Raw genomic sequence first — 27,912 nt, forward strand, 5'->3', positions numbered from 1 at the left:
ATAATGTGGGAATTCACCCGTGTGGACATCATGATGTGCAGAGTCACTATTAGGGCCCCATATTGTGTGTTGGGGCTGTGGGGGCATCATATTGTTTTGGGGGCATCATACTGTACATGTGGGGAGTACTGTGAGGGTAAATTATGGGGGGGAATTCACCGTGAGGTTATCAGGCTGTGCGGGGGGCATTATACTCTGTGAGGACCAGGACCGGAGTATCTTTGTGGGGTGAGAACACTAAGGAGCTTTAATAGGGGCACCATTTCTTTGTCCGTGCCTCAGTTTATGTCTCTCTGTGGTTAATAGTTTGGCGGTGTGCCCCTCTGTGCCTATGTGCCATGACTTCCCCACATAATATATTTTGTTTAATGGGGGTGAGGGGCAATTAGGACTTTTGCTATAGGGCCCCATGATTTCTAGATATACTATATGTAGTAAACTTCAGAGCTGTACTCACTATACTGCTGTGTGCAGCTCTGGAATATAGGACGGGATGAGCAGTCAGTGGATGGACGCAAGACACTATCGACGACGTCCATGTGTCTAAATAGGTCATACCAAGATGGATCGTCTTTCAAGAGTTAAAAAAAAAATCATGTGCCCCAATATAAGACCACCAAGGTTCTTTCCAAAGAAGTTTTTATTGTGCACAAGTAGAAAACCATTTAAAAACAGTCTTTTAGCACTGCCGTACTCCCACTGACCTGCAGAAGAACGCTTTCATGTCCTTCATACCTCAAAAAGCAATTGCAAAAAATGTTTTCTTTCCTCTTTGTCACCCCCCAAAAAATGTAATAAAATGTATAAAATACCCCCAAGTGATTCTATTTAGAAAATTAAACTCATCCTGCAAAAAAAAAAAAAAAAACCCTTATGTCGATGGAAAAAAAGTGAAATATTTAGATGAAAAAAATAAATAAAATAGAAAATTGTGCGGAGAAAAGACTTTTTATAGATGGTAGATATTCTTTATTGTACAACCCCAATACAATGTCTAAATAATAAGCAATGCCGGAACCTGACAGTGACCCATTTATAAAATATATTTTTATTCGACAGTGATCGGTGTTATATAAATCCAGAAAGTATTGGGTTATGACCTGTACAGATAATTATAATCGGTGCTCAGGCAGAGTTCACACAGTCCGTAAGATTAGGGGGGTGTTTTGAGTGAAATCGAGAAAATTGTTTTACAAAAACTTCACTAGTTCTTTCCTAAATCAAACCTGTAGGCACTTTGTGATCCCCAATGTTCAATGCACACACTGAACCCCGATATCCTGCAGTAAAGTGCACTTTGTATGAGTAAGGTGCATGTTGTCTCCATACAGTTGTTGAGTTTGGTCTTTGGTAAGAACACCATGGCCAGAGGATCAAATAACAGGTCATCGACAAAATTAAGTAGAACCATCCTCTTAAAAAAACCAAAGGATGAGACTAAAAACTTTATTGTGTTTGAGATGTCCATCTCATTCTTAAAGACTATAATTGCTCGAAAGAGTTTAAGGCTTCGGTCAAAAGTCAATGTACTCATGGAAAACATACTCATTGAGAGGTTTGAAGACCCAACCTCAAGACGGGAGAGGAACACTGGGCGTGGGTTGACTGGACCCATCAATGATCTAGAACAACATTCAGAGGTGTTCTATTTTTTGTGACCAAGAACATGGACTATTAGTTGACTATGCCATATTGATGCTGTTTGGATTTACGGACTGTTTCGGTTCATACATCTCGTAGACATCTTCTGATGCGGGTAGCCTTGTAAGTTCTGCTTTATAAGATCGAGAGAGTCAGAGAAGTCATGTTCTGAAGACGCAATGTAAAGACAGAATAGGATCACTGACTGTATATGGTCATGGATCAACAACACTCCATTCAATGGCCCAACACAACATACTACTTTTACATGACCAAGAAAATGGATTAGTAGTTGACTATGCCAATTTGATGATGTTTGGATGGATGGACTGTATCTTTTGCATATTATAGACATCTTCTGATGTGGGTAGGCTTGTAAGTTCTGCTTTCTTCAATGAAGAGAGTCAAGTAAGTCATGACCTGAAGACCCAATCTAAGGAAGGGAGAGTATGACCAGTGTCCAGTCGACTCATGGTGACCATACAATCAGTAATGTAACACAACACACAGAGGTGTTCTACTCTATGTGACCTAGAAGTTGTACTGATAGTAGACTATGGCATATTGATGGTTTTTGGGTTAATGGACTTTTTCGTTCACAAGTCTTGTAGACATCTTCTGATGTGTGTTGTCTTGTAAGTTCTGCTTTCTTCCACCAAGAGAGTCATCGTTATTAATAGGCCTGAAGAAGACCGAACCTTAAGATAGTGGAGGAACTCTAATCATATGGTCACCATGGGTTGATTGGACACTTAGAGGTGTTCTATTGTACGTGACAAAGAATAGAAGCTAGTAGTTGACTATGGCGTACTGATCAGAATCAATGGACTGCTTAGTTTACATAACTTGTAGACATCTACTGATATGTGGGTAGTCTTGTTAGTTCTGTTTTCTGGCCTTTTCTTATCGTAACCGTCTCAGCTTCCTGCAAACAGTAATATTTCCTGTAGTTTACTTCTCTTTCTTCATGGAAAGTTCTGCTTTGTTGTTTACTTGGTATTTTCAGCGGCTAGTAACATCATAGTCTTTGTTCGTGGCATGAAATATATCTTTGTTTAAAATCGAGGGGTTGGAATTGTCTATATATCGTCCCATTGAGGATATATATAACATTCTCATGATTCAGGATCATTTCCATAGTGGTTTTTTGGTTGTACTATTGACCTCTGGAACCAGGCATATGGTGTAATAATGGACCAAGGGTAAGCAAGGTGCTCATTGTTTTCCTTATCTCACCAAACCAACACTTTCAGTGAACCTGGAAAAGACCAAAGTAGGTGAGGAAATGGTCTACCCTCAGGCTGACTTTGGGAAGAGTTTTGATACGGAGGGAATTGCCAGGACGAAGGATCACAAGCCCGGAAACGCTGCAGGTCTTCACCGTGGGTTCACGGATGCTTGCGGCAGTAGCAGAAAACTCTTGCAAGCAGCGAAATATCAGTTTGCCATCTAGAAGTAGATCCAACTTGATGTAGCTGCTTCGGTCCTCATTGAAGTGCACCTTGGAAGGAAGGAGAAGCAGGCTTAATAGGAAAACCAATGGAAGGACTCTAGTATGTGACTGAAGAAGAGGTAGACCACATCGGGAAAAAGAGTTTTTGAAGACACCATCTCAGAGATTGAGTATGTGGTAGACCAATAAGATATGGAGACTCCTTGAAGACGGACATCACTCGTGATTGAAGATGTGGAGAGGAGGAAAAGATTCACTCTATCTAAATAAACAAAGATGTCGATTGCCTTCTGTTATCAGCCAGCTAGTACAATAGTTTTTTTTCTCACACAAAACCACACATTCCTGGCTGGTTTTTACCCATTTCATAATCCAGCTCGCATGCCCTGGGCACACTACTCGAAACCTCAACTTCTCCACACTCAACCACACTCTCCAAATCACAAAATAATCTCTCCTTCTCTCTTCTTCTACCCTACAGGTGTCCATATACTTTACATGTGATTCAGCCAAAGTCAACAATTTTGGTGGGATTTGGTTGTCTCCCAAGTTGCCGCCACAGCAGATATTGAAGAAAAGGGGATCAAGCGTATTGGATTTCGTGTTGACTCAACCTTAGAGACTAGTCACTGTCCAAAGAAGTCCGTAGGGGTCAGAAGAATCTGGAGAAGACATAGCAGTCAAAGCAACAGAGGTGTTGAAGGGGTAGACAATTCTCGAATAGAAAAAGGAGTCTGGAGGGGACAGAGGTATTTGAAGGGGGCAGAGGAGTCTGAACAGGAATTTGGAAGAGCAAAAAGAGTCTATAGGAGACACGGGAGTATGGGGGGATATATATATGTCTGGAGAAACTAGCGGGGTCTGGAGGGGATGGGTGTCTGGCAAGGACATAGGTGTCTGAAGGGGACAAGGGAGTCTGAAGGAGACAAGGGAATGTTGGGGGACTGAGAAATCTGGAGGCGACAAAGGAGGAAAAGAAGTATGGAAGAGACAGCTGTGTTTGGAGGGGACAGGGGAGTCCTAGGAGTCATGTATGGAGGGGACAGAATTGTTAGAGGGGCAGAGAAATCTTGAAAAGACGGGAGTCAGGAGGGTATAGAGAAGACTGGGGGAGGCAGAGAAGTATGGAATGGGCAAAGAAATCTTGAGGGGACTGGGGACTCTGGAGGGCACAGAGAAGTCTGAAAGGCACGTACATGTTTGGAGGGTACAGGAGAGTCAGGAAGGGACTGAAGTCTGGAGGGGATAGAGGTGTCTGAAGAGGGAAACAGCAGTCTGGAGGAGACAGAGAAGTCCTGAGGTGTCTGGAGGGGACAGAGGGGTCTGGAGGGGACAGAGGGGCCTAGAGTGGAGCAGAGGATTCGAGAGGGAAAAAAGAAGGTTCTGGATGGGATAGAGGCTTCTAGAGGAGATTGAGGAATTTGGAAAGAACAGAGAGGTGTGGAGGGCACAAGAGTTTTTGGGGGACATAAGGATGGGGATTGGAGGGGGCAGAAAAGTCTATAGGGAGCAGAGGAGTCTGAAGGGGAGAGAGGGATCTGGAAATGACAAGAAGAGTCTGGAGGGGACAGCGAAGTCTGGAGGGGGCAAATAAGTCTGGAAGGGACAGAGGAGTCTGGAGGGGATTGAGTAGTTTGTAGAGTGAAGAGAAGAGACCAGAGCTTTGAGGGGAGAGAGGGATCTGGAGGGGCACAGAAAGGTTTTGGAGGTGATTGAAGAGTCTTGAGACGACAGAGGAGTCTGTAGGAGGACAAAAAGATCTGGAGGGGACATTTGAGTCAGAGGAGTCTGGTGGGGACAGAGAAGGCCTGTGTGTGGAGGGTACAGTGGAGTCAGATGGGTCTAGAGGGGGACAAGAGTCCAAAGGAGGATAAAGTAGTCTGCCAGTGGCCTATTGCCTTTTTGCCATGTAACTTATTCCACTCTTTCCATTGAAAATACAGAAGCATGCATGTGGGTGGGGGAGCAGGCGTCAGCCGAGGGCTGTACTGGAGGAAGTGCTGACTTCTCCATTAGTTAATCACTTCTTCCATATTCCTCTCATTTATGCTAAGCAAATATATTGTAATCCCTGCCTGACACATTCAAAGCTTCCCACAAGGCTGCACAATTACACCGTCTCTCGCCTACAGCTTTAGGTGGACTTCCTTTATTTTACTCACTTATGTGGCTCCATTAATTCCACAGCGCTTCACAGACATCACAATCACTGTTCCATAGTCACTGTCCCCATTGGAGGAAACCCTCGCAAACACAGGGAGAACATACAAAACTCTTTTCAGATATTGTCCTTGAGGGGATTTGAGCCCAGGACTAGGGAAGAGCGGACCTGTGGAAGTTTGGGTTCTGGTACTTTATTCCAAAGTTTGGTTCTAGTACCAGAACTTTACACCTGAACTTCAACCAGAACTCAAACCCCATTGAAAACAACGAGGACCCGAACTTTTGAGTCAGAAAATTCTTCTAATCCAACCCCCTTCCCCGTCAATACAGCATCCACAACAGAGAATGGGGCTGGCTTAGCAATTAATATGAGCCAGGCAGCCATCCCCATTCATACACATCACTGGTCCTGTGGTGACCGGAAGCGGACGTTCTCTCTTAATAAAATGGTTCCATGACAATGATCCTTCCTTTGACAGGAGATTGGTTATGGAAGCAGATATTCTAGGCATTGAGTTCCAGACATGTTGGGGCCACCACGAATCATGCTTGATTGCAGACCTTCCGACTATGATGTTGATGATCTTGTGATGGACTTACAAAGTAGGATAAAGAAGGTGAATAAATATGACTAAAGACGTGGTAGTTAAAAGAGAAGACGAAGACCAGAAGGATTAGGGGGGTAGTGAAGAATTTGGCATGTGCAGACCCTACTCACCTGGCAATACAAGTAGAACAATCCCTTGACGTTGACTATAAACTCCCCCCTTCCATCATCGTATCTGACCGGACTGGTAGAGTTTCGTTGAACTTCCGTCCAGTGCAGGATTGTGCCATTATCATCTGCCGAAGAAGAAGGTTATCAGCCGGTGTCGCATGACGGAAAGAAAGGAAAAGTCGTCTGTCGTCTGCTTACCCGCGTTCATCTGTCCTCCTTTCTGCAACTTAACTGCAAAGCACAAAAGAAAACATTGAGGTCGGCCAAAATCCTACCTACCATTCACACATTCACATTCAAAGGGTTTCTGGAGCACACGATGTAATAACGTGATAAAAGGCAGAGAAGACCCTGGTGGACCTATCTAGGCCTACACAATATCCATCTTCCTAGAGAGCGTTCATCTATCAATTCGCAATGGGTCGAGATCGAGCCTAAGGCCATTAAATTAAATAATTAAAGTGAGGTCTTGGTGACCACTTTTAGGACTTTTCCATGACAAACTTCCAATATTTTTGTCATGTGTTCAAGATTCTAGTCCATGATGACTTGATGACTCTTCATTGACTTCCGTTCCACGTGGGCTTTATGTTCTACCATATCGGGAAGGTCTTCTATTGAGATGACGTATGCTTCCAACCTCTAGGATGTATAGATTAGTAAACTGTAGCCATCGTCAGCATCAAATGGCCTTGTCTTATCATAGATGACCGCTCACATAGCTGTGCTGCTATGGTGGGCGAGTCCAGTTCTGGCCCAAAAAAAAAAAGTCGACAATTACCGATAAATGGCCATAAATCTGACACCTTGATTCCATCAGAGATATCGGTCCATAGAGAAGGATCGTAAGCGAGGGACCCCCTTTTTATTATGTCCATATGCCTTTTAGAGCATATCGAAAAGCAGGAAATGGCCTGAGGGGCTGTGATTGTTGCTGAGGTCGTCCAGTCTGAACCGGGGGGGGTCTTCATTAAATAATTTTTTTTAAGGAAACTAATATGCGTCAAGATTACTCTCCCTTGGCCAACATTGGACTGGGACAATAAGGCTGGAGTTATGTGCTCTTCAAAACATTTTCTATCCACCATCTGCGAGTCTTAGGATCTAGTGGCAGTTTTCTTCTTTTTTTTTCGGTTTTAGAGCCATTTTGATTTTGTGGTCTTATCTAGTGAAAGTGAAATCTTTTGTGGATTTCAGTGGTAAGCCCATCAACGTCAAGGCTCAATGTGTTCAGAGATGTCCTTTTGTAGAACACACATGATCATTTCGACCACTTTTTTGTCATAGTCCGTTGACCTTTGTAAAGATATAGGGTGTTTGATTAGTATCTCAAGATCTAACAAAAATGTACCGGTCACGTTCACGCACATCGCACTTTTTTCCCTACAATCGAGGACTTCGATCAGAACATTTCTGGTCTTTTGAAGCCACTTCGTCCCTTCCATTCATGACCAGATTGGCCTTGACCTGAAACCTAAATGGTTGAGACTTCTGAAGCATCACCTTCATAATGAGCTGCGGTGACTGTTGAAGATTTACGATTGTTGTGTTTGTTTTTTCTGTTCCCATTGGCTGGAAAAAAAAAGATGAATAATTAGGATACAATACGACATAATAGTAAAAAAAAAAAGCCGAGGCGTTTCTCTTACGAAGCGGAAAACTTTTTTGGACAACTCACAGTGAAGATCCATTTTTCGGGGCAAATTACATTGAACTCAACTTTTTTTTACTAACAATAAAGTTCTAATTTGTTTTGAGAAGTTAGAAACGTTTTAGTGAACTTAAAGTCCAGCTTCACTTTTTTGGGTCAAATTATAACAAAGCTTAACTTTTTTTGGGGGGTTAAACTAAAATAAAGCCCGCGGGGTTTATGGACAATTTGAAGTCAAGCTTAACTTTTTGGATAACTTACAACTTTTTCAGGAAAAATTACAGCGAATTTCAACATTTTGGGCAACTTACTGAGAGGCTTCATTTTTTTTTTTTTTTAACAAATCATAATGGAGCTCTCAACCTTTTGGGGGGTAAGCTACAATAAAGCCCCCTTTTTTGACCATTTGAAGTGAAGCTGAACTTTTTGAGTACCTGAACGTCTGTGACGAGTCCGATCCTCCGTCAGCTTCTGATACAGAAGTTGATGTTTTTCCCAAATATTCTGATAATAGATCTAATAAAGAAAAATAGATTCGGTTGATTAATAGGATCGAGCCTCATTCCAAGCCGCCACATGACCGTGAAGTCCATATTCGTTACATCGGTCAAAGCTTCTCGTTTCGATCTTAATGTTTGCCGCTCGAAAGAGACCATCAAGAAATCCATCATGTGTAATCTAAGACCGGGAGGAGGGGGATGCAGCTGCAGCCCACCCATCTCGTGTAGTGTAAGAGGGGAGGAAGAGCTGCAGACCCACGAAGAGTAACCTGCCCACTCAGCAAGTATGGAAAGAGTACAAAAGAGGGAAGGAAATCATTTTTGGACCCTTCGGAAATATTTGCGTCCATAGAACTATTGGAAGCCCCCTCGGATTGTCTCAAGTTTTGTGAGAAACACAACTCTGCTTCTCCAAGACCCTCTACACAAAGGCATATTCAGAAAAGATGCTGCGCCAGCAGTGTAGCAGATAGGAGCCTTTGTCCTGGTGCCGATCCTATGAAAGGCGCTATTCTTCTATGAAGGCGGAGGAAGAATGTCTGCGTGACGGGACGACGCTGCCATACAACTCCCGCGGTGCGACTCTTACCTGGGTATCGGCTCTGGGCTCTCGCAATGGAGGCATCTGCGGCACAAACAAGCAAGATGTGAATACGTGTAAGAGTGACATTGTCTTATACTCCAGTTACATCCAGAGCTGCACTTACACCCCTGACACCAATACAATCATTAGAAGTATCTGTGCACCGTCTATGTGCAGTACTCTGTATAGATCTAGGGTGAGAGTGACACTACTGATTCATGGCAACCTGTGAAGTGCCTACCCAAAGCCACCACTAGAGGGAGCTATCTGTATAGAGATTTATACAACCACCACTATGGGAAAGTTCACTAAAGTGTAGTTTTATACAGCCACCATTAGAGGGAGCTCACTACATACAGATTTATACAGTCACCACTAGAGGGAGCTCACTACATACAGATTTATACAGCCACCACTAGAGGGAGCTCACTACATAGAGATTTATACAGCCACCACTAGAGGGAGCTCACTACATACAGATTTATACAGCCACCACTAGAGGGAGCTCACTACATACAGATTTATACAGCCACCACTAGGGGGAGCTCACTACATACAGATTTATACAGCCACCACTAGAGGGAGCTCACTACATACAGATTTATACAGCCACCACTAGGGGGAGCTCACTACATACAGATTTATACAGCCACCACTAGGGGGAGCTCACTACATACAGATTTATACAGTCACCACTAGAGGGAGCTCACTACATACAGATTTATACAGCCACCACTAGAGGGAGCTCACTACATACAGATTTATACAGCCACCACTAGAGGGAGCTCACTACATACAGATTTATACAGCCATCACTAGAGGGAGCTCATTACATACTGATTTATACAGCCACCACTAGAGGGAGCTCACTACATACAGATTTATACAGCCACCACTAGGGGGAGCTCACTACATACAGATTTATACAGTCACCACTAGGGGGAGCTCACTACATACAGATTTATACAGCCACCACTAGGAGGAGCTCACTACATACAGATTTATACAGCCACCACTAGAGGGAGCTCACTACATACAGATTTATACAGCCACCACAAGAGGGAACTCACTACATACAGATTTATACAGCCACCACTAGAGGGAGCTCACTACATACAGATTTATACAGTCACCACTAGAGGGAGCTCACTACATACAGATTTATACAGCCACCACTAGAGGGAGCTCACTACATACAGATTTATACAGACACCACTAGAGGGAGCTCACTACATACAGATTTATACAGTCACCACTAGGGGGAGCTCACTACATACAGATTTATACAGCCACCACTAGAGGGAGCTCACTGCATACAGATTTATACAGCCACCACTAGAGGGAGCTCACTGCATACAGATTTATACAGCCACCACTGGAGGGAGCTCACTACATACAGATTTATAAAGCCACCACTAGAGGGAGCTCACTACATACAGATTTATACAGTCACCACTAGAGGGAGCTCACTACATACAGATTTATACAGTCACCACTAGGGGGAGCTCAGTACATACAGATTTATACAGCCACCACTAGAGGAAGCTCACTACATACAGATTTATACAGCCACCACTAGAGGGAGCTCACTACATACAGATTTATACAGCCACCACTAGAGGAAGCTCACTACATACAGATTTATACAGCCACCACTAGAGGGAGCTCACTACATACAGATTTATACAGCCACCACTAGAGGGAGCTCGCTACATACAGATTTATACAGTTACCACTAGAGGGAGCTCACTACATACAGATTTATACAGCCACCACTGGAGGGAGCTCACTACATACAGATTTATACAGCCACCACTAGAGGGAGCTCACTACATACAGATTTATACAGTCACCACTAGAGGGAGCTCACTTCATACAGATTTATACAGCCACCACTAGAGGGAGCTCACTACATACAGATTTATACAGTCACCACTAGGGGGAGCTCACTGCATACAGATTTATACAGTCACCACTAGGGGGAGCTCACTACACACAGATTTATACAGCCACCACTAGAGGGAGCTCACTTCATACAGATTTATACAGCCACCACTAGAGGGAGCTCACTACATACAGATTTATACAGCCACCACTAGAGGGAGCTCACTACATACAGATTTATACAGCCACCACTAGAGGGAGCTCACTACATACAGATTTATACAGTCACCACTAGGGGGAGCTCACTACATACAGATTTATACAGCCACCACTAGGGACAGCTCACTACATACAGATTTATACAGTCACCACTAGCGGGAGCTCACTACATACAGATTTATACAGCCACCACTAGAGGGAGCTCACTACATACAGATTTATACAGCCACCACTAGAGGGAGCTCACTACATACAGATTTATACAGCCACCACTAGAGGGAGCTCACTACATACAGATTTATACAGTCACCACTAGGGGGAGCTCACTACATACAGATTTATACAGCCACCACTAGGGACAGCTCACTACATACAGATTTATACAGTCACCACTAGCGGGAGCTCACTACATACAGATTTATACAGCCACCACTAGAGGGAGCACACTACATACAGATTTATACAGCCACCACTAGGGGGAGCTCACTACATACAGATTTATACAGTCACCACTAGAGGGAGCTCACTACATACAGATTTATACAGCCACCACTAGAGGGAGCTCACTACATACAGATTTATACAGTCACCACTAGAGGGAGCTCACTACATACAGATTTATACAGCCACCACTAGGAGGAGCTCACTATATACAGATTTATACAGTCACCACTAGCGGGAGCTCACTACATAAAGATTTATACAGCCACCACTAGGGGGAGCTCACTACATGCAGATTTATACAGTCACCACTAGGGGGAGCTCACTACATACAGATTTATACAGCCACCACTAGGGGGAGCTCACTACATGCAGATTATACAGCCACCACTAGAGGGAGCTCACTACATACAGATTTATACAGCCACCACTAGAGGGAGCTCACTACAAACAGATTTATACAGTCACCACTAGGGGGAGCTCACTACATACAGATTTATACAGCCACCACTAGAGGGAGCTCACTACATACAGATTTATACAGTCACCACTAGGGGGAGCTCACTACATACAGATTTATACAGCCACCACTAGAGGGAGCTCACTACATACAGATTTATACAGTCACCACTAGGGGGAGCTCACTACATGCAGATTATACAGCCACCACTAGAGGGAGCTCACTACATACAGATTTATACAGCCACCACTAGAGGGAGCTCACTACAAACAGATTTATACAGTCACCACTAGGGGGAGCTCACTACATACAGATTTATACAGCCACCACTAGAGGGAGCTCACTACATACAGATTTATACAGTCACCACTAGGGGGAGCTCACTACATACAGATTTATACAGCCATCACTAGAGGGAGCTCACTACATACAGATTTATACAGTCACCACTAGGGGGAGCTCACTACATACAGATTTATACAGCCACCACTAGAGGGAGCTCACTATATACAGCTTTATACAGCCACCACTAGAGGGAGCTCACTACATACCGATTTATACAGCCACCACTAGATGGAGCTCACTACATACAGATTTATACAGTCACCACTAGAGGGAGCTCACTACATACAGATTTATACAGCCACCACTAGAGGGAGCTCACTGCATACAGATTTATACAGCCACCACTAGAGGGAGCTCAATACATACAGTTTTATACAGTCACCACTAGAGGGAGCTCACTGCATACAGATTTATACAGCCACCACTAGAGGGAGCTCACTGCATACAGATTTATACAGTCACCACTAGAGGGAGCTCACTGCATACAGATTTATACAGTCACCACTAGAGGGAGCTCACTACATACAGATTTATACAGCCACCACTAGAGGGAGCTCACTGCATACAGATTTATACAGCCACCACTAGAGGGAGCTCACTACATACAGATTTATACAGCCACCACTAGGGGGAGCTCATTACATACAGATTTATACAGCCACCACTAGAGGAAACTCACTACATACAGATTTATACAGCCACCACTAGAGGGAGCTCACTACATACAGATTTATACAGCCACCACTAGAGGAAGCTCACTACATACAGATTTATACAGCCACCACTGGAGGGAGCTCACTACATACAGATTTATACAGCCACCACTAGAGGGAGCTCACTACATACAGATTTATACAGTCACCACTAGAGGGAGCTCACTACATACAGATTTATACAGTCACCACTAGGGGGAGCTCAGTACATACAGATTTATACAGCCACCACTAGAGGAAGCTCACTACATACAGACTTATACAGCCACCATTAGAGGGAGCTCACTACATACAGATTTATACAGCCACCACTAGAGGAAGCTCACTACATACAAAATTATACAGCCACCACTGGAGGGAGCTCACTACATACAGATTTATACAGCCACCACTAGAGGGAGCTCACTACATACAGATTTATACAGTCACCACTAGAGGGAGCTCACTACATACAGATTTATACAGCCACCACTGGAGGGAGCTCACTACATACAGATTTATACAGCCACCACTAGAGTGAGCTCACTACATACAGATTTATACAGTCACCACTAGAGGGAGCTCACTTCATACAGATTTATACAGCCACCACTAGAGGGAGCTCACTACATACAGATTTATACAGTCACCACTAGGGGGAGCTCACTGCATACAGATTTATACAGTCACCACTAGGGGGAGCTCACTACACACAGATTTATACAGCCACCACTAGAGGGATCTCATTTCATACACATTTATACAGCCACCACTAGAGGGAGCTCACTGCATACAGATTTATACAGCCACCACTAGAGGGAGCTCACTACATACAGATTTATACAGCCACCACTAGAGGGAGCTCACTACATACAGATTTATACAGTCACCACTAGGGGGAGCTCACTACATACAGATTTATACAGCCACCACTAGGGACAGCTCACTACATACAGATTTATACAGTCACCACTAGCGGGAGCTCACTACATACAGATTTATACAGCCACCACTAGAGGGAGCTCACTACATACAGATTTATACAGCCACCACTAGGGGGAGCTCACTACATACAGATTTATACAGTCACCACTAGAGGGAGCTCACTACATACAGATTTATGCAGCCACCACTAGGAGGAGCTCACTACATACAGATTTATACAGTCACCACTAGAGGGAGCTCACTACATACAGATTTATACAGCCACCACTAGGAGGAGCTCACTACATACAGATTTATACAGCCACCACTAGAGGGAGCTCACTACATACAGATTTATACAGCCACCACTAGGGGGAGCTCACTACATACAGATTTATACAGTCACCACTAGGGGGAGCTCACTACATACAGATTTATACAGTCACCACTAGCGGGAGCTCACTACATACAGATTTATACAGCCACCACTAGAAGGAGCTCACTACATACAGATTTATACAGCCACCACTAGGGGGAGCTCACTACATGCAGATTTATACAGTCACCACTAGGGGGAGCTCACTACATACAGATTTATACAGCCACCACTAGGGGGAGCTCACTACATGCAGATTATACAGCCACCACTAGAGGGAGCTCACTACATACAGATTTATACAGCCACCACTAGAGGGAGCTCACTACAAACAGATTTATACAGTCACCACTAGGGGGAGCTCACTACATACAGATTTATACAGCCACCACTAGAGGGAGCTCACTACATACAGATTTATACAGTCACCACTAGGGGGAGCTCACTACATACAGATTTATACAGCCACCACTAAAGGGAGCTCACTACATACAGATTTATACAGTCACCACTAGGGGGAGCTCACTACATGCAGATTATACAGCCACCACTAGAGGGAGCTCACTACATACAGATTTATACAGCCACCACTAGAGGGAGCTCACTACAAACAGATTTATACAGTCACCACTAGGGGGAGCTCAGTACATACAGATTTATACAGCCACCACTAGAAGGAGCTCACTACATACAGATTTATACAGTCACCACTAGGGGGAGCTCCCTACATACAGATTTATACAGCCATCACTAGAGGGAGCTCATTACATACAGATTTATACAGTCACCACTAGGGGGAGCTCACTACATACAGATTTGTACAGCCACCACTAGAGGGAGCTCACTATATACAGCTTTATACAGCCACCACTAGAGGGAGCTCGCTACATACCGATTTATACAGCCACCACTAGATGGAGCTCACTACATACAGATTTATACAGTCACCACTAGAGGGAGCTCACTACATACAGATTTATACAGCCACCACTAGAGGGAGCTCACTGCATACAGATTTATACAGCCACCACTAGAGGGAGCTCAATACATACAGATTTATACAGTCACCACTAGAGGGAGCTCACTGCATACAGATTTATACAGCCACCACTAGAGGGAGCTCACTGCATACAGATTTATACAGTCACCACTAGAGGGAGCTCACTGCATACAGATTTATACAGTCACCACTAGAGGGAGCTCACTACATACAGATTTATAAAGCCACCACTAGAGGGAGCTCACTGCATACAGATTTATACAGCCACCACTAGAGGGAGCTCACTACATACAGATTTATACAGCCACCACTAGGGGGAGCTCATTACATACAGATTTATACAGCCACCACTAGAGGAAGCTCACTACATACAGATTTATACAGCCACCACTAGAGGGAGCTCACTACATACAGATTTATACAGCCACCACTAGAGGAAGCTCACTACATACAGATTTATACAGCCACCACTGGAGGGAGCTCACTACATACAGATTTATACAGCCACCACTAGAGGGAGCTCACTACATACAGATTTATACAGTCACCACTAGAGGGAGCTCACTTCATACAGATTTATACAGCCACCACTAGAGGGAGCTCACTACATACAGATTTATACAGTCACCACTAGGGGGAGCTCACGGCATACAGATTTATACAGTCACCAATAGGGGGAGCTCACTACACACAGATTTATACAGCCACCACTAGAGGGAGCTCACTTCATACAGATTTATACAGTCACCACTAGAGGGAGCTCACTACATACAGATTTATACAGCCACCACTAGAGGGAGCTCACTACATACAGATTTATACAGCCACCACTAGAGGGAGCTCACTACATACAGATTTATACAGTCACCACTAGCGGGAGCTCACTTCATACAGATTTATACAGCCACCACTAGGGAGAGCTCACTACATACAGATTTATACAGTCACCACTAGCGGGAGCTCACTACATACAGATTTATACAGCCACCACTAGAGGGAGCTCACTACATACAGATTTATACAGCCACCACTAGGGGGAGCTCACTACATACAGATTTATACAGTTACCACTAGAGGGAGCTCACTACATACAGATTTATACAGCCACCACTAGAGGGAGCTCACTACATACAGATTTATACAGCCACCACTAGAGGGAGCTCACTACATACAGATTTATACAGCCATCACTAGAGGGAGCTCATTACATACTGATTTATACAGCCACCACTAGAGGGAGCTCACTACATACAGATTTATACAGCCACCACTAGGGGGAGCTCACTACATACAGATTTATACAGTCACCACTAGGGGGAGCTCACTACATACAGATTTATACAGCCACCACTAGGAGGAGCTCACTACATACAGATTTATACAGCCACCACTAGAGGGAGCTCACTACATACAGATTTATACAGCCACCACTAGAGGGAGCTCACTACATACAGATTTATACAGCCACCACTAGAGGGAGCTCACTACATACAGATTTATACAGACACCACTAGAGGGAGCTCACTACATACAGATTTATACAGTCACCACTAGGGGGAGCTCACTACATACAGATTTATACAGCCACCACTAGAGGGAGCTCACTGCATACAGATTTATACAGCCACCACTAGAGGGAGCTCACTGCATACAGATTTATACAGCCACCACTGGAGGGAGCTCACTACATACAGATTTATAAAGCCACCACTAGAGGGAGCTCACTACATACAGATTTATACAGTCACCACTAGAGGGAGCTCACTACATACAGATTTATACAGTCACCACTAGGGGGAGCTCAGTACATACAGATTTATACAGCCACCACTAGAGGAAGCTCACTACATACAGATTTATACAGCCACCACTAGAGGGAGCTCACTACATACAGATTTATACAGCCACCACTAGAGGAAGCTCACTACATACAGATTTATACAGCCACCACTGGAGGGAGCTCACTACATACAGATTTATACAGCCACCACTAGAGGGAGCTCACTACATACAGATTTATACAGTCACCACTAGAGGGAGCTCACTACATACAGATTTATACAGCCACCACTGGAGGGAGCTCACTACATACAGATTTATCCAGCCACCACTAGAGGGAGCTCACTACATACAGATTTATACAGTCACCACTAGAGGGAGCTCACTTCATACAGATTTATACAGCCACCACTAGAGGGAGCTCACTACATACAGATTTATACAGTCACCACTAGGGGGAGCTCACTGCATACAGATTTATACAGTCACCACTAGGGGGAGCTCACTACACACAGATTTATACAGCCACCACTAGAGGGAGCTCACTTCATACAGATTTATACAGCCACCACTAGAGGGAGCTCACTACATACAGATTTATACAGCCACCACTAGAGGGAGCTCACTACATACAGATTTATACAGCCACCACTAGAGGGAGCTCACTACATACAGATTTATACAGTCACCACTAGGGGGAGCTCACTACATACAGATTTATACAGCCACCACTAGGGACAGCTCACTACATACAGATTTATACAGTCACCACTAGCGGGAGCTCACTACATACAGATTTATACAGCCACCACTAGAGGGAGCACACTACATACAGATTTATACAGCCACTACTAGGGGGAGCTCACTACATACAGATTTATACAGTCACCACTAGAGGGAGCTCACTACATACAGATTTATACAGCCACCACTAGAGGGAGCTCACTACATACAGATTTATACAGTCACCATTAGAGGGAGCTCACTACATACAGATTTATACAGCCACCACTAGGAGGAGCTCACTATATACAGATTTATACAGTCACCACTAGCGGGAGCTCACTACATAAAGATTTATACAGCCACCACTAGGGGGAGCTCACTACACACAGATTTATACAGCCACCACTAGAGGGAGCTCACTTCATACAGATTTATACAGCCACCACTAGAGGGAGCTCACTACATACAGATTTATACAGCCACCACTAGAGGGAGCTCACTACATACAGATTTATACAGTCACCACTAGGGGGAGCTCACTGCATACAGATTTATACAGTCACCACTAGGGGGAGCTCACTACACACAGATTTATACAGCCACCACTAGAGGGAGCTCACTTCATACAGATTTATACAGCCACCACTAGAGGAAGCTCACTACATACAGATTTATACAGCCACCACTAGAGGGAGCTCACTACATACAGATTTATACAGTCACCACTAGGGGGAGCTCACTACATACAGATTTATACAGCCACCACTAGGGACAGCTCACTACATACAGATTTATACAGTCACCACTAGCGGGAGCTCACTACATACAGATTTATACAGCCACCACTAGAGGGAGCACACTACATACAGATTTATACAGCCACCACTAGGGGGAGCTCACTACATACAGATTTATACAGTCACCACTAGAGGGAGCTCACTACATACAGATTTATACAGCCACCACTAGAGGGAGCTCACTACATACAGATTTATACAGTCACCACTAGAGGGAGCTCACTACATACAGATTTATACAGCCACCACTAGGAGGAGCTCACTATATACAGATTTATACAGTCACCACTAGCGGGAGCTCACTACATAAAGATTTATACAGCCACCACTAGGGGGAGCTCACTACATGCAGATTTATACAGTCACCACTAGGGGGAGCTCACTACATACAGATTTATACAGCCACCACTAGGGGGAGCTCACTACATGCAGATTATACAGCCACCACTAGAGGGAGCTCACTACATACAGATTTATACAGCCACCACTAGAGGGAGCTCACTACAAACAGATTTATACAGTCACCACTAGGGGGAGCTCACTACATACAGATTTATACAGCCACCACTAGAGGGAGCTCACTACATACAGATTTATACAGTCACCACTAGGGGGAGCTCACTACATACAGATTTATACAGTCACCACTAGGGGGAGCTCACGGCATACAGATTTATACAGTCACCAATAGGGGGAGCTCACTACACACAGATTTATACAGCCACCACTAGAGGGAGCTCACTTCATACAGATTTATACAGTCACCACTAGAGGGAGCTCACTACATACAGATTTATACAGCCACCACTAGAGGGAGCTCACTACATACAGATTTATACAGCCACCACTAGAGGGAGCTCACTACATACAGATTTATACAGTCACCACTAGCGGGAGCTCACTTCATACAGATTTATACAGCCACCACTAGGGAGAGCTCACTACATACAGATTTATACAGTCACCACTAGCGGGAGCTCACTACATACAGATTTATACAGCCACCACTAGAGGGAGCTCACTACATACAGATTTATACAGCCACCACTAGGGGGAGCTCACTACATACAGATTTATACAGTTACCACTAGAGGGAGCTCACTACATACAGATTTATACAGCCACCACTAGAGGGAGCTCACTACATACAGATTTATACAGCCACCACTAGAGGGAGCTCACTACATACAGATTTATACAGCCATCACTAGAGGGAGCTCATTACATACTGATTTATACAGCCACCACTAGAGGGAGCTCACTACATACAGATTTATACAGCCACCACTAGGGGGAGCTCACTACATACAGATTTATACAGTCACCACTAGGGGGAGCTCACTACATACAGATTTATACAGCCACCACTAGGAGGAGCTCACTACATACAGATTTATACAGCCACCACTAGAGGGAGCTCACTACATACAGATTTATACAGCCACCACTAGAGGGAGCTCACTACATACAGATTTATACAGCCACCACTAGAGGGAGCTCACTACATACAGATTTATACAGACACCACTAGAGGGAGCTCACTACATACAGATTTATACAGTCACCACTAGGGGGAGCTCACTACATACAGATTTATACAGCCACCACTAGAGGGAGCTCACTGCATACAGATTTATACAGCCACCACTAGAGGGAGCTCACTGCATACAGATTTATACAGCCACCACTGGAGGGAGCTCACTACATACAGATTTATAAAGCCACCACTAGAGGGAGCTCACTACATACAGATTTATACAGTCACCACTAGAGGGAGCTCACTACATACAGATTTATACAGTCACCACTAGGGGGAGCTCAGTACATACAGATTTATACAGCCACCACTAGAGGAAGCTCACTACATACAGATTTATACAGCCACCACTAGAGGGAGCTCACTACATACAGATTTATACAGCCACCACTAGAGGAAGCTCACTACATACAGATTTATACAGCCACCACTGGAGGGAGCTCACTACATACAGATTTATACAGCCACCACTAGAGGGAGCTCACTACATACAGATTTATACAGTCACCACTAGAGGGAGCTCACTACATACAGATTTATACAGCCACCACTGGAGGGAGCTCACTACATACAGATTTATCCAGCCACCACTAGAGGGAGCTCACTACATACAGATTTATACAGTCACCACTAGAGGGAGCTCACTTCATACAGATTTATACAGCCACCACTAGAGGGAGCTCACTACATACAGATTTATACAGTCACCACTAGGGGGAGCTCACTGCATACAGATTTATACAGTCACCACTAGGGGGAGCTCACTACACACAGATTTATACAGCCACCACTAGAGGGAGCTCACTTCATACAGATTTATACAGCCACCACTAGAGGGAGCTCACTACATACAGATTTATACAGCCACCACTAGAGGGAGCTCACTACATACAGATTTATACAGCCACCACTAGAGGGAGCTCACTACATACAGATTTATACAGTCACCACTAGGGGGAGCTCACTACATACAGATTTATACAGCCACCACTAGGGACAGCTCACTACATACAGATTTATACAGTCACCACTAGCGGGAGCTCACTACATACAGATTTATACAGCCACCACTAGAGGGAGCACACTACATACAGATTTATACAGCCACTACTAGGGGGAGCTCACTACATACAGATTTATACAGTCACCACTAGAGGGAGCTCACTACATACAGATTTATACAGCCACCACTAGAGGGAGCTCACTACATACAGATTTATACAGTCACCACTAGAGGGAGCTCACTACATACAGATTTATACAGCCACCACTAGGAGGAGCTCACTATATACAGATTTATACAGTCACCACTAGCGGGAGCTCACTACATAAAGATTTATACAGCCACCACTAGGGGGAGCTCACTACACACAGATTTATACAGCCACCACTAGAGGGAGCTCACTTCATACAGATTTATACAGCCACCACTAGAGGGAGCTCACTACATACAGATTTATACAGCCACCACTAGAGGGAGCTCACTACATACAGATTTATACAGTCACCACTAGGGGGAGCTCACTGCATACAGATTTATACAGTCACCACTAGGGGGAGCTCACTACACACAGATTTATACAGCCACCACTAGAGGGAGCTCACTTCATACAGATTTATACAGCCACCACTAGAGGAAGCTCACTACATACAGATTTATACAGCCACCACTAGAGGGAGCTCACTACATACAGATTTATACAGTCACCACTAGGGGGAGCTCACTACATACAGATTTATACAGCCACCACTAGGGACAGCTCACTACATACAGATTTATACAGTCACCACTAGCGGGAGCTCACTACATACAGATTTATACAGCCACCACTAGAGGGAGCACACTACATACAGATTTATACAGCCACCACTAGGGGGAGCTCACTACATACAGATTTATACAGTCACCACTAGAGGGAGCTCACTACATACAGATTTATACAGCCACCACTAGAGGGAGCTCACTACATACAGATTTATACAGTCACCACTAGAGGGAGCTCACTACATACAGATTTATACAGCCACCACTAGGAGGAGCTCACTATATACAGATTTATACAGTCACCACTAGCGGGAGCTCACTACATAAAGATTTATACAGCCACCACTAGGGGGAGCTCACTACATGCAGATTTATACAGTCACCACTAGGGGGAGCTCACTACATACAGATTTATACAGCCACCACTAGGGGGAGCTCACTACATGCAGATTATACAGCCACCACTAGAGGGAGCTCACTACATACAGATTTATACAGCCACCACTAGAGGGAGCTCACTACAAACAGATTTATACAGTCACCACTAGGGGGAGCTCACTACATACAGATTTATACAGCCACCACTAGAGGGAGCTCACTACATACAGATTTATACAGTCACCACTAGGGGGAGCTCACTACATACAGATTTATACAGCCACCACTAGAGGGAGCTCACTACATACAGATTTATACAGTCACCACTAGGGGGAGCTCACTACATGCAGATTATACAGCCACCACTAGAGGGAGCTCACTACATACAGATTTATACAGCCACCACTAGAGGGAGCTCACTACAAACAGATTTATACAGTCACCACTAGGGGGAGCTCACTACATACAGATTTATACAGCCACCACTAGAGGGAGCTCACTACATACAGATTTATACAGTCACCACTAGGGGGAGCTCACTACATACAGATTTATACAGCCATCACTAGAGGGAGCTCACTACATACAGATTTATACAGTCACCACTAGGGGGAGCTCACTACATACAGATTTATACAGCCACCACTAGAGGGAGCTCACTGCATACAGATTTATACAGTCACCACTAGAGGGAGCTCACTGCATACAGATTTATACAGTCACCACTAGAGGGAGCTCACTACATACAGATTTATACAGCCACCACTAGAGGGAGCTCACTGCATACAGATTTATACAGCCACCACTAGAGGGAGCTCACTACATACAGATTTATACAGCCACCACTAGGGGGAGCTCATTACATACAGATTTATACAGCCACCACTAGAGGAAGCTCACTACATACAGATTTATACAGCCACCACTAGAGGGAGCTCACTACATACAGATTTATACAGCCACCACTAGAGGAAGCTCACTACATACAGATTTATACAGCCACCACTGGAGGGAGCTCACTACATACAGATTTATACAGCCACCACTAGAGGGAGCTCACTACATACAGATTTATACAGTCACCACTAGAGGGAGCTCACTACATACAGATTTATACAGTCACCACTAGGGGGAGCTCAGTACATACAGATTTATACAGCCACCACTAGAGGAAGCTCACTACATACAGATTTATACAGCCACCACTAGAGGGAGCTCACTACATACAGATTTATACAGCCACCACTAGAGGAAGCTCACTACATACAGATTTATACAGCCACCACTGGAGGGAGCTCACTACATACAGATTTATACAGCCACCACTAGAGGGAGCTCACTACATACAGATTTATACAGTCACCACTAGAGGGAGCTCACTACATACAGATTTATACAGTCACCACTGGAGGGAGCTCACTACATACAGATTTATACAGCCACCACTAGAGGGAGCTCACTACATACAGATTTATACAGTCACCACTAGAGGGAGCTCACTTCATACAGATTTATACAGCCACCACTAGAGGGAGCTCACTACATACAGATTTATACAGTCACCACTAGGGGGAGCTCACTGCATACAGATTTATACAGTCACCACTAGGGGGAGCTCACTACACGCAGATTTATACAGCCACCACTAGAGGGATCTCATTTCATACACATTTATACAGCCACCACTAGAGGGAGCTCACTGCATACAGATTTATACAGCCACCACTAGAGGGAGCTCACTACATACAGATTTATACAGCCACCACTAGAGGGAGCTCACTACATACAGATTTATACAGTCACCACTAGGGGGAGCTCACTACATACAGATTTATACAGCCACCACTAGGGACAGCTCACTACATACAGATTTATACAGTCACCACTAGCGGGAGCTCACTACATACAGATTTATACAGCCACCACTAGAGGGAGCTCACTACATACAGATTTATACAGCCACCACTAGAGGGAGCTCACTACATACAGATTTATACAGTCACCACTAGAGGGAGCTCTCTACATACAGGTTTATACAGCCACCACTAGAGGGAGCTCACTACATACAGATTTATACAGTCACCACTAGAGGGAGCTCACTACATACAGATTTATACAGCCACCACTAGGAGGAGCTCACTACATACAGATTTATACAGCCACCACTAGGGGGAGCTCACTACATACAGATTTATACAGTCACCACTAGGGGGAGCTCACTACATACAGATTTATACAGTCACCACTAGCGGGAGCTCACTACATAAAGATTTATACAGCCACCACTAGGGGGAGCTCACTACATGCAGATTTATACAGTCACCACTAGGGGGAGCTCACTACATACAGATTTATACAGCCACCACTAGGGGGAGCTCACTACATGCAGATTATACAGCCACCACTAGAGGGAGCTCACTACATACAGATTTATACAGCCACCACTAGAGGGAGCTCACTACAAACAGATTTATACAGTCACCACTAGGGGAAGCTCACTACATACAGATTTATACAGCCACCACTAGAGGGAGCTCACTACAAACAGATTTATACAGTCACCACTAGGGGGAGCTCACTACATACAGATTTATACAGCCACCACTAGAGGGAGCTCACTACATACAGATTTATACAGTCACCACTAGGGGGAGCTCCCTACATACAGATTTGTACAGCCAGCACTAGAGGGAGCTCACTATATACAGCTTTATACAGCGACCACTAGAGGGAGCTCACTACATACCGATTTATACAGCCACCACTAGATGGAGCTCACTACATACAGATTTATACAGTCACCACTAGAGGGAGCTCACTACATACAGATTTATACAGCCACCACTAGAGGGAGCTCACTGCATACAGATTTATACAGCCACCACTAGAGGGAGCTCAATACATACAGATTTATACAGTCACCACTAGAGGGAGCTCACTGCATACAGATTTATACAGCCACCACTAGAGGGAGCTCACTGCATACAGATTTATACAGTCACCACTAGAGGGAGCTCACTGCATACAGATTTATACAGTCACCACTAGAGGGAGCTCACTACATACAGATTTATAAAGCCACCACTAGAGGGAGCTCACTGCATACAGATTTATACAGCCACCACTAGAGGGAGCTCACTACATACAGATTTATACAGCCACCACTAGGGGGAGCTCATTACATACAGATTTATACAGCCACCACTAGAGGAAGCTCACTACATACAGATTTATACAGCCACCACTAGAGGGAGCTCACTACATACAGATTTATACAGCCACCACTAGACGAAGCTCACTACATACAGATTTATACAGCCACCACTGGAGGGAGCTCACTACATACAGATTTATACAGCCACCACTAGAGGGAGCTCACTACATACAGATTTATACAGTCACCACTAGAGGGAGCTCACTTCATACAGATTTATACAGCCACCACTAGAGGGAGCTCACTACATACAGATTTATACAGTCACCACTAGGGGGAGCTCACTGCATACAGATTTATACAGTCACCAATAGGGGGAGCTCACTACACACAGATTTATACAGCCACCACTAGAGGGAGCTCACTTCATACAGATTTATACAGTCACCACTAGAGGGAGCTCACTACATACAGATTTATACAGCCACCACTAGAGGGAGCTCACTACATACAGATTTATACAGCCACCACTAGAGGGAGCTCACTACATACAGATTTATACAGCCACCACTAGAGGGAGCTCACTACAAACAGATTTATACAGTCACCACTAGGGGGAGCTCACTACATACAGATTTATACAGCCACCACTAGAGGGAGCTCAATACATACAGATTTATACAGTCACCACTAGGGGGAGCTCATTACATACAGATTTATACAGCCATCACTAGAGGGAGCTCACTACATACAGATTTATACAGTCACCACTACGGGGAGCTCACTACATACAGATTTATACAGCCACCACTAGAGGGAGCTCACTGCATACAGATTTATACAGTCACCACTAGAAGGAGCTCACTGCATACAGATTTATACAGTCACCACTAGAGGGAGCTCACTACATACAGATTTATACAGCCACCACTAGAGGGAGCTCACTGCATACAGATTTATACAGCCACCACTAGAGGGAGCTCACTACATACAGATTTATACAGCCACCACTAGGGGGAGCTCATTACATACAGATTTATACAGCCACCACTAGAGGAAGCTCACTACATACAGATTTATACAGCCACCACTAGAGGGAGCTCACTACATACAGATTTATACAGCCACCACTAGAGGAAGCTCACTACATACAGATTTATACAGCCACCACTGGAGGGAGCTCACTACATACAGATTTATACAGCCACCACTAGAGGGAGCTCACTACATACAGATTTATACAGTCACCACTAGAGGGAGCTCACTACATACAGATTTATACAGTCACCACTAGGGGGAGCTCAGTACATACAGATTTATACAGCCACCACTAGAGGAAGCTCACTACATACAGATTTATACAGCCACCACTAGAGGGAGCTCACTACATACAGATTTATACAGCCACCACTAGAGGAAGCTCACTACATACAGATTTATACAGCCACCACTGGAGGGAGCTCACTACATACAGATTTATACAGCCACCACTAGAGGGAGCTCACTACATACAGATTTATACAGTCACCACTAGAGGGAGCTCACTACATACAGATTTATACAGCCACCACTGGAGGGAGCTCACTACATACAGATTTATACAGCCACCACTAGAGGGAGCTCACTACATACAGATTTATACAGTCACCACTAGAGGGAGCTCACTTCATACAGATTTATACAGCCACCACTAGGAGGAGCTCACTACATACAGATTTATACAGTCACCACTAGGGGGAGCTCACTACACACAGATTTATACAGCCACCACTAGAGGGATCTCATTTCATACACATTTATACAGCCACCACTAGAGGGAGCTCACTGCATACAGATTTATACAGCCACCACTAGAGGGAGCTCACTACATACAGATTTATACAGCCACCACTAGAGGGAGCTCACTACATACAGATTTATACAGTCACCACTAGGGGGAGCTCACTACATACAGATTTATACAGCCACCACTAGGGACAGCTCACTACATACAGATTTATACAGTCACCACTAGCGGGAGCTCACTACATACAGATTTATACAGCCACCACTAGAGGGAGCTCACTACATACAGATTTATACAGCCACCACTAGAGGGAGCTCACTACATACAGATTTATACAGTCACCACTAGAGGGAGCTCACTACATACAGATTTATACAGCCACCACTAGAGGGAGCTCACTACATACAGATTTATACATTCACCACTAGAGGGAGCTCACTACATACAGATTTATACAGCCACCACTAGGAGGAGCTCACTACATACAGATTTATACAGCCACCACTAGGGGGAGCTCACTACATACAGATTTATACAGTCACCACTAGGGGGAGCTCACTACATACAGATTTATACAGTCACCACTAGCGGGAGCTCACTACATAAAGATTTATACAGCCACCACTAGGGGGAGCTCACTACATGCAGATTTATACAGTCACCACTAGGGGGAGCTCACTACATACAGATTTATACAGCCACCACTAGGGGGAGCTCACTACATGCAGATTATACAGCCACCACTAGAGGGAGCTCACTACATACAGATTTATACAGCCACCACTAGAGGGAGCTCACTACAAACAGATTTATACAGTCACCACTAGGGGGAGCTCACTACATACAGATTTATACAGCCACCACTAGAGGGAGCTCACTACATACAGATTTATACAGTCACCACTAGGGGGAGCTCACTACATACAGATTTATACAGCCA

At 44.4% G+C, this 27,912-nt stretch overlaps 1 protein-coding gene across 1 annotated transcript in view; it reads right to left on the minus strand.

Moving 5' to 3' along the window:
* Positions 1–946: 946 nt before the first annotated feature.
* The window catches only part of TNFSF12 (TNF superfamily member 12), an 80,189-nt gene continuing 53,223 nt past the window's right edge, over positions 947–27,912 (minus strand). The window contains exons 2-7 of the mRNA XM_073654481.1: positions 8,716–8,751; positions 8,061–8,142; positions 7,479–7,547; positions 6,174–6,206; positions 5,976–6,100; positions 947–3,142 (exon numbers count right to left, since the gene is read on the minus strand). Coding sequence (XP_073510582.1) covers positions 2,891–3,142; positions 5,976–6,100; positions 6,174–6,206; positions 7,479–7,547; positions 8,061–8,142; positions 8,716–8,751 — 597 coding nt within the window. The 3' untranslated portion in view covers positions 947–2,890. The remainder of the gene's footprint in view (positions 3,143–5,975; positions 6,101–6,173; positions 6,207–7,478; positions 7,548–8,060; positions 8,143–8,715; positions 8,752–27,912) is intronic.

Source organism: Phyllobates terribilis, unplaced genomic scaffold (assembly GCF_046119375.1).
Source record: "Phyllobates terribilis strain yellow unplaced genomic scaffold, ASM4611937v1 Scaffold_11__3_contigs__length_659146591, whole genome shotgun sequence".
Taxonomy (NCBI): Eukaryota; Metazoa; Chordata; class Amphibia; order Anura; family Dendrobatidae; genus Phyllobates; species Phyllobates terribilis.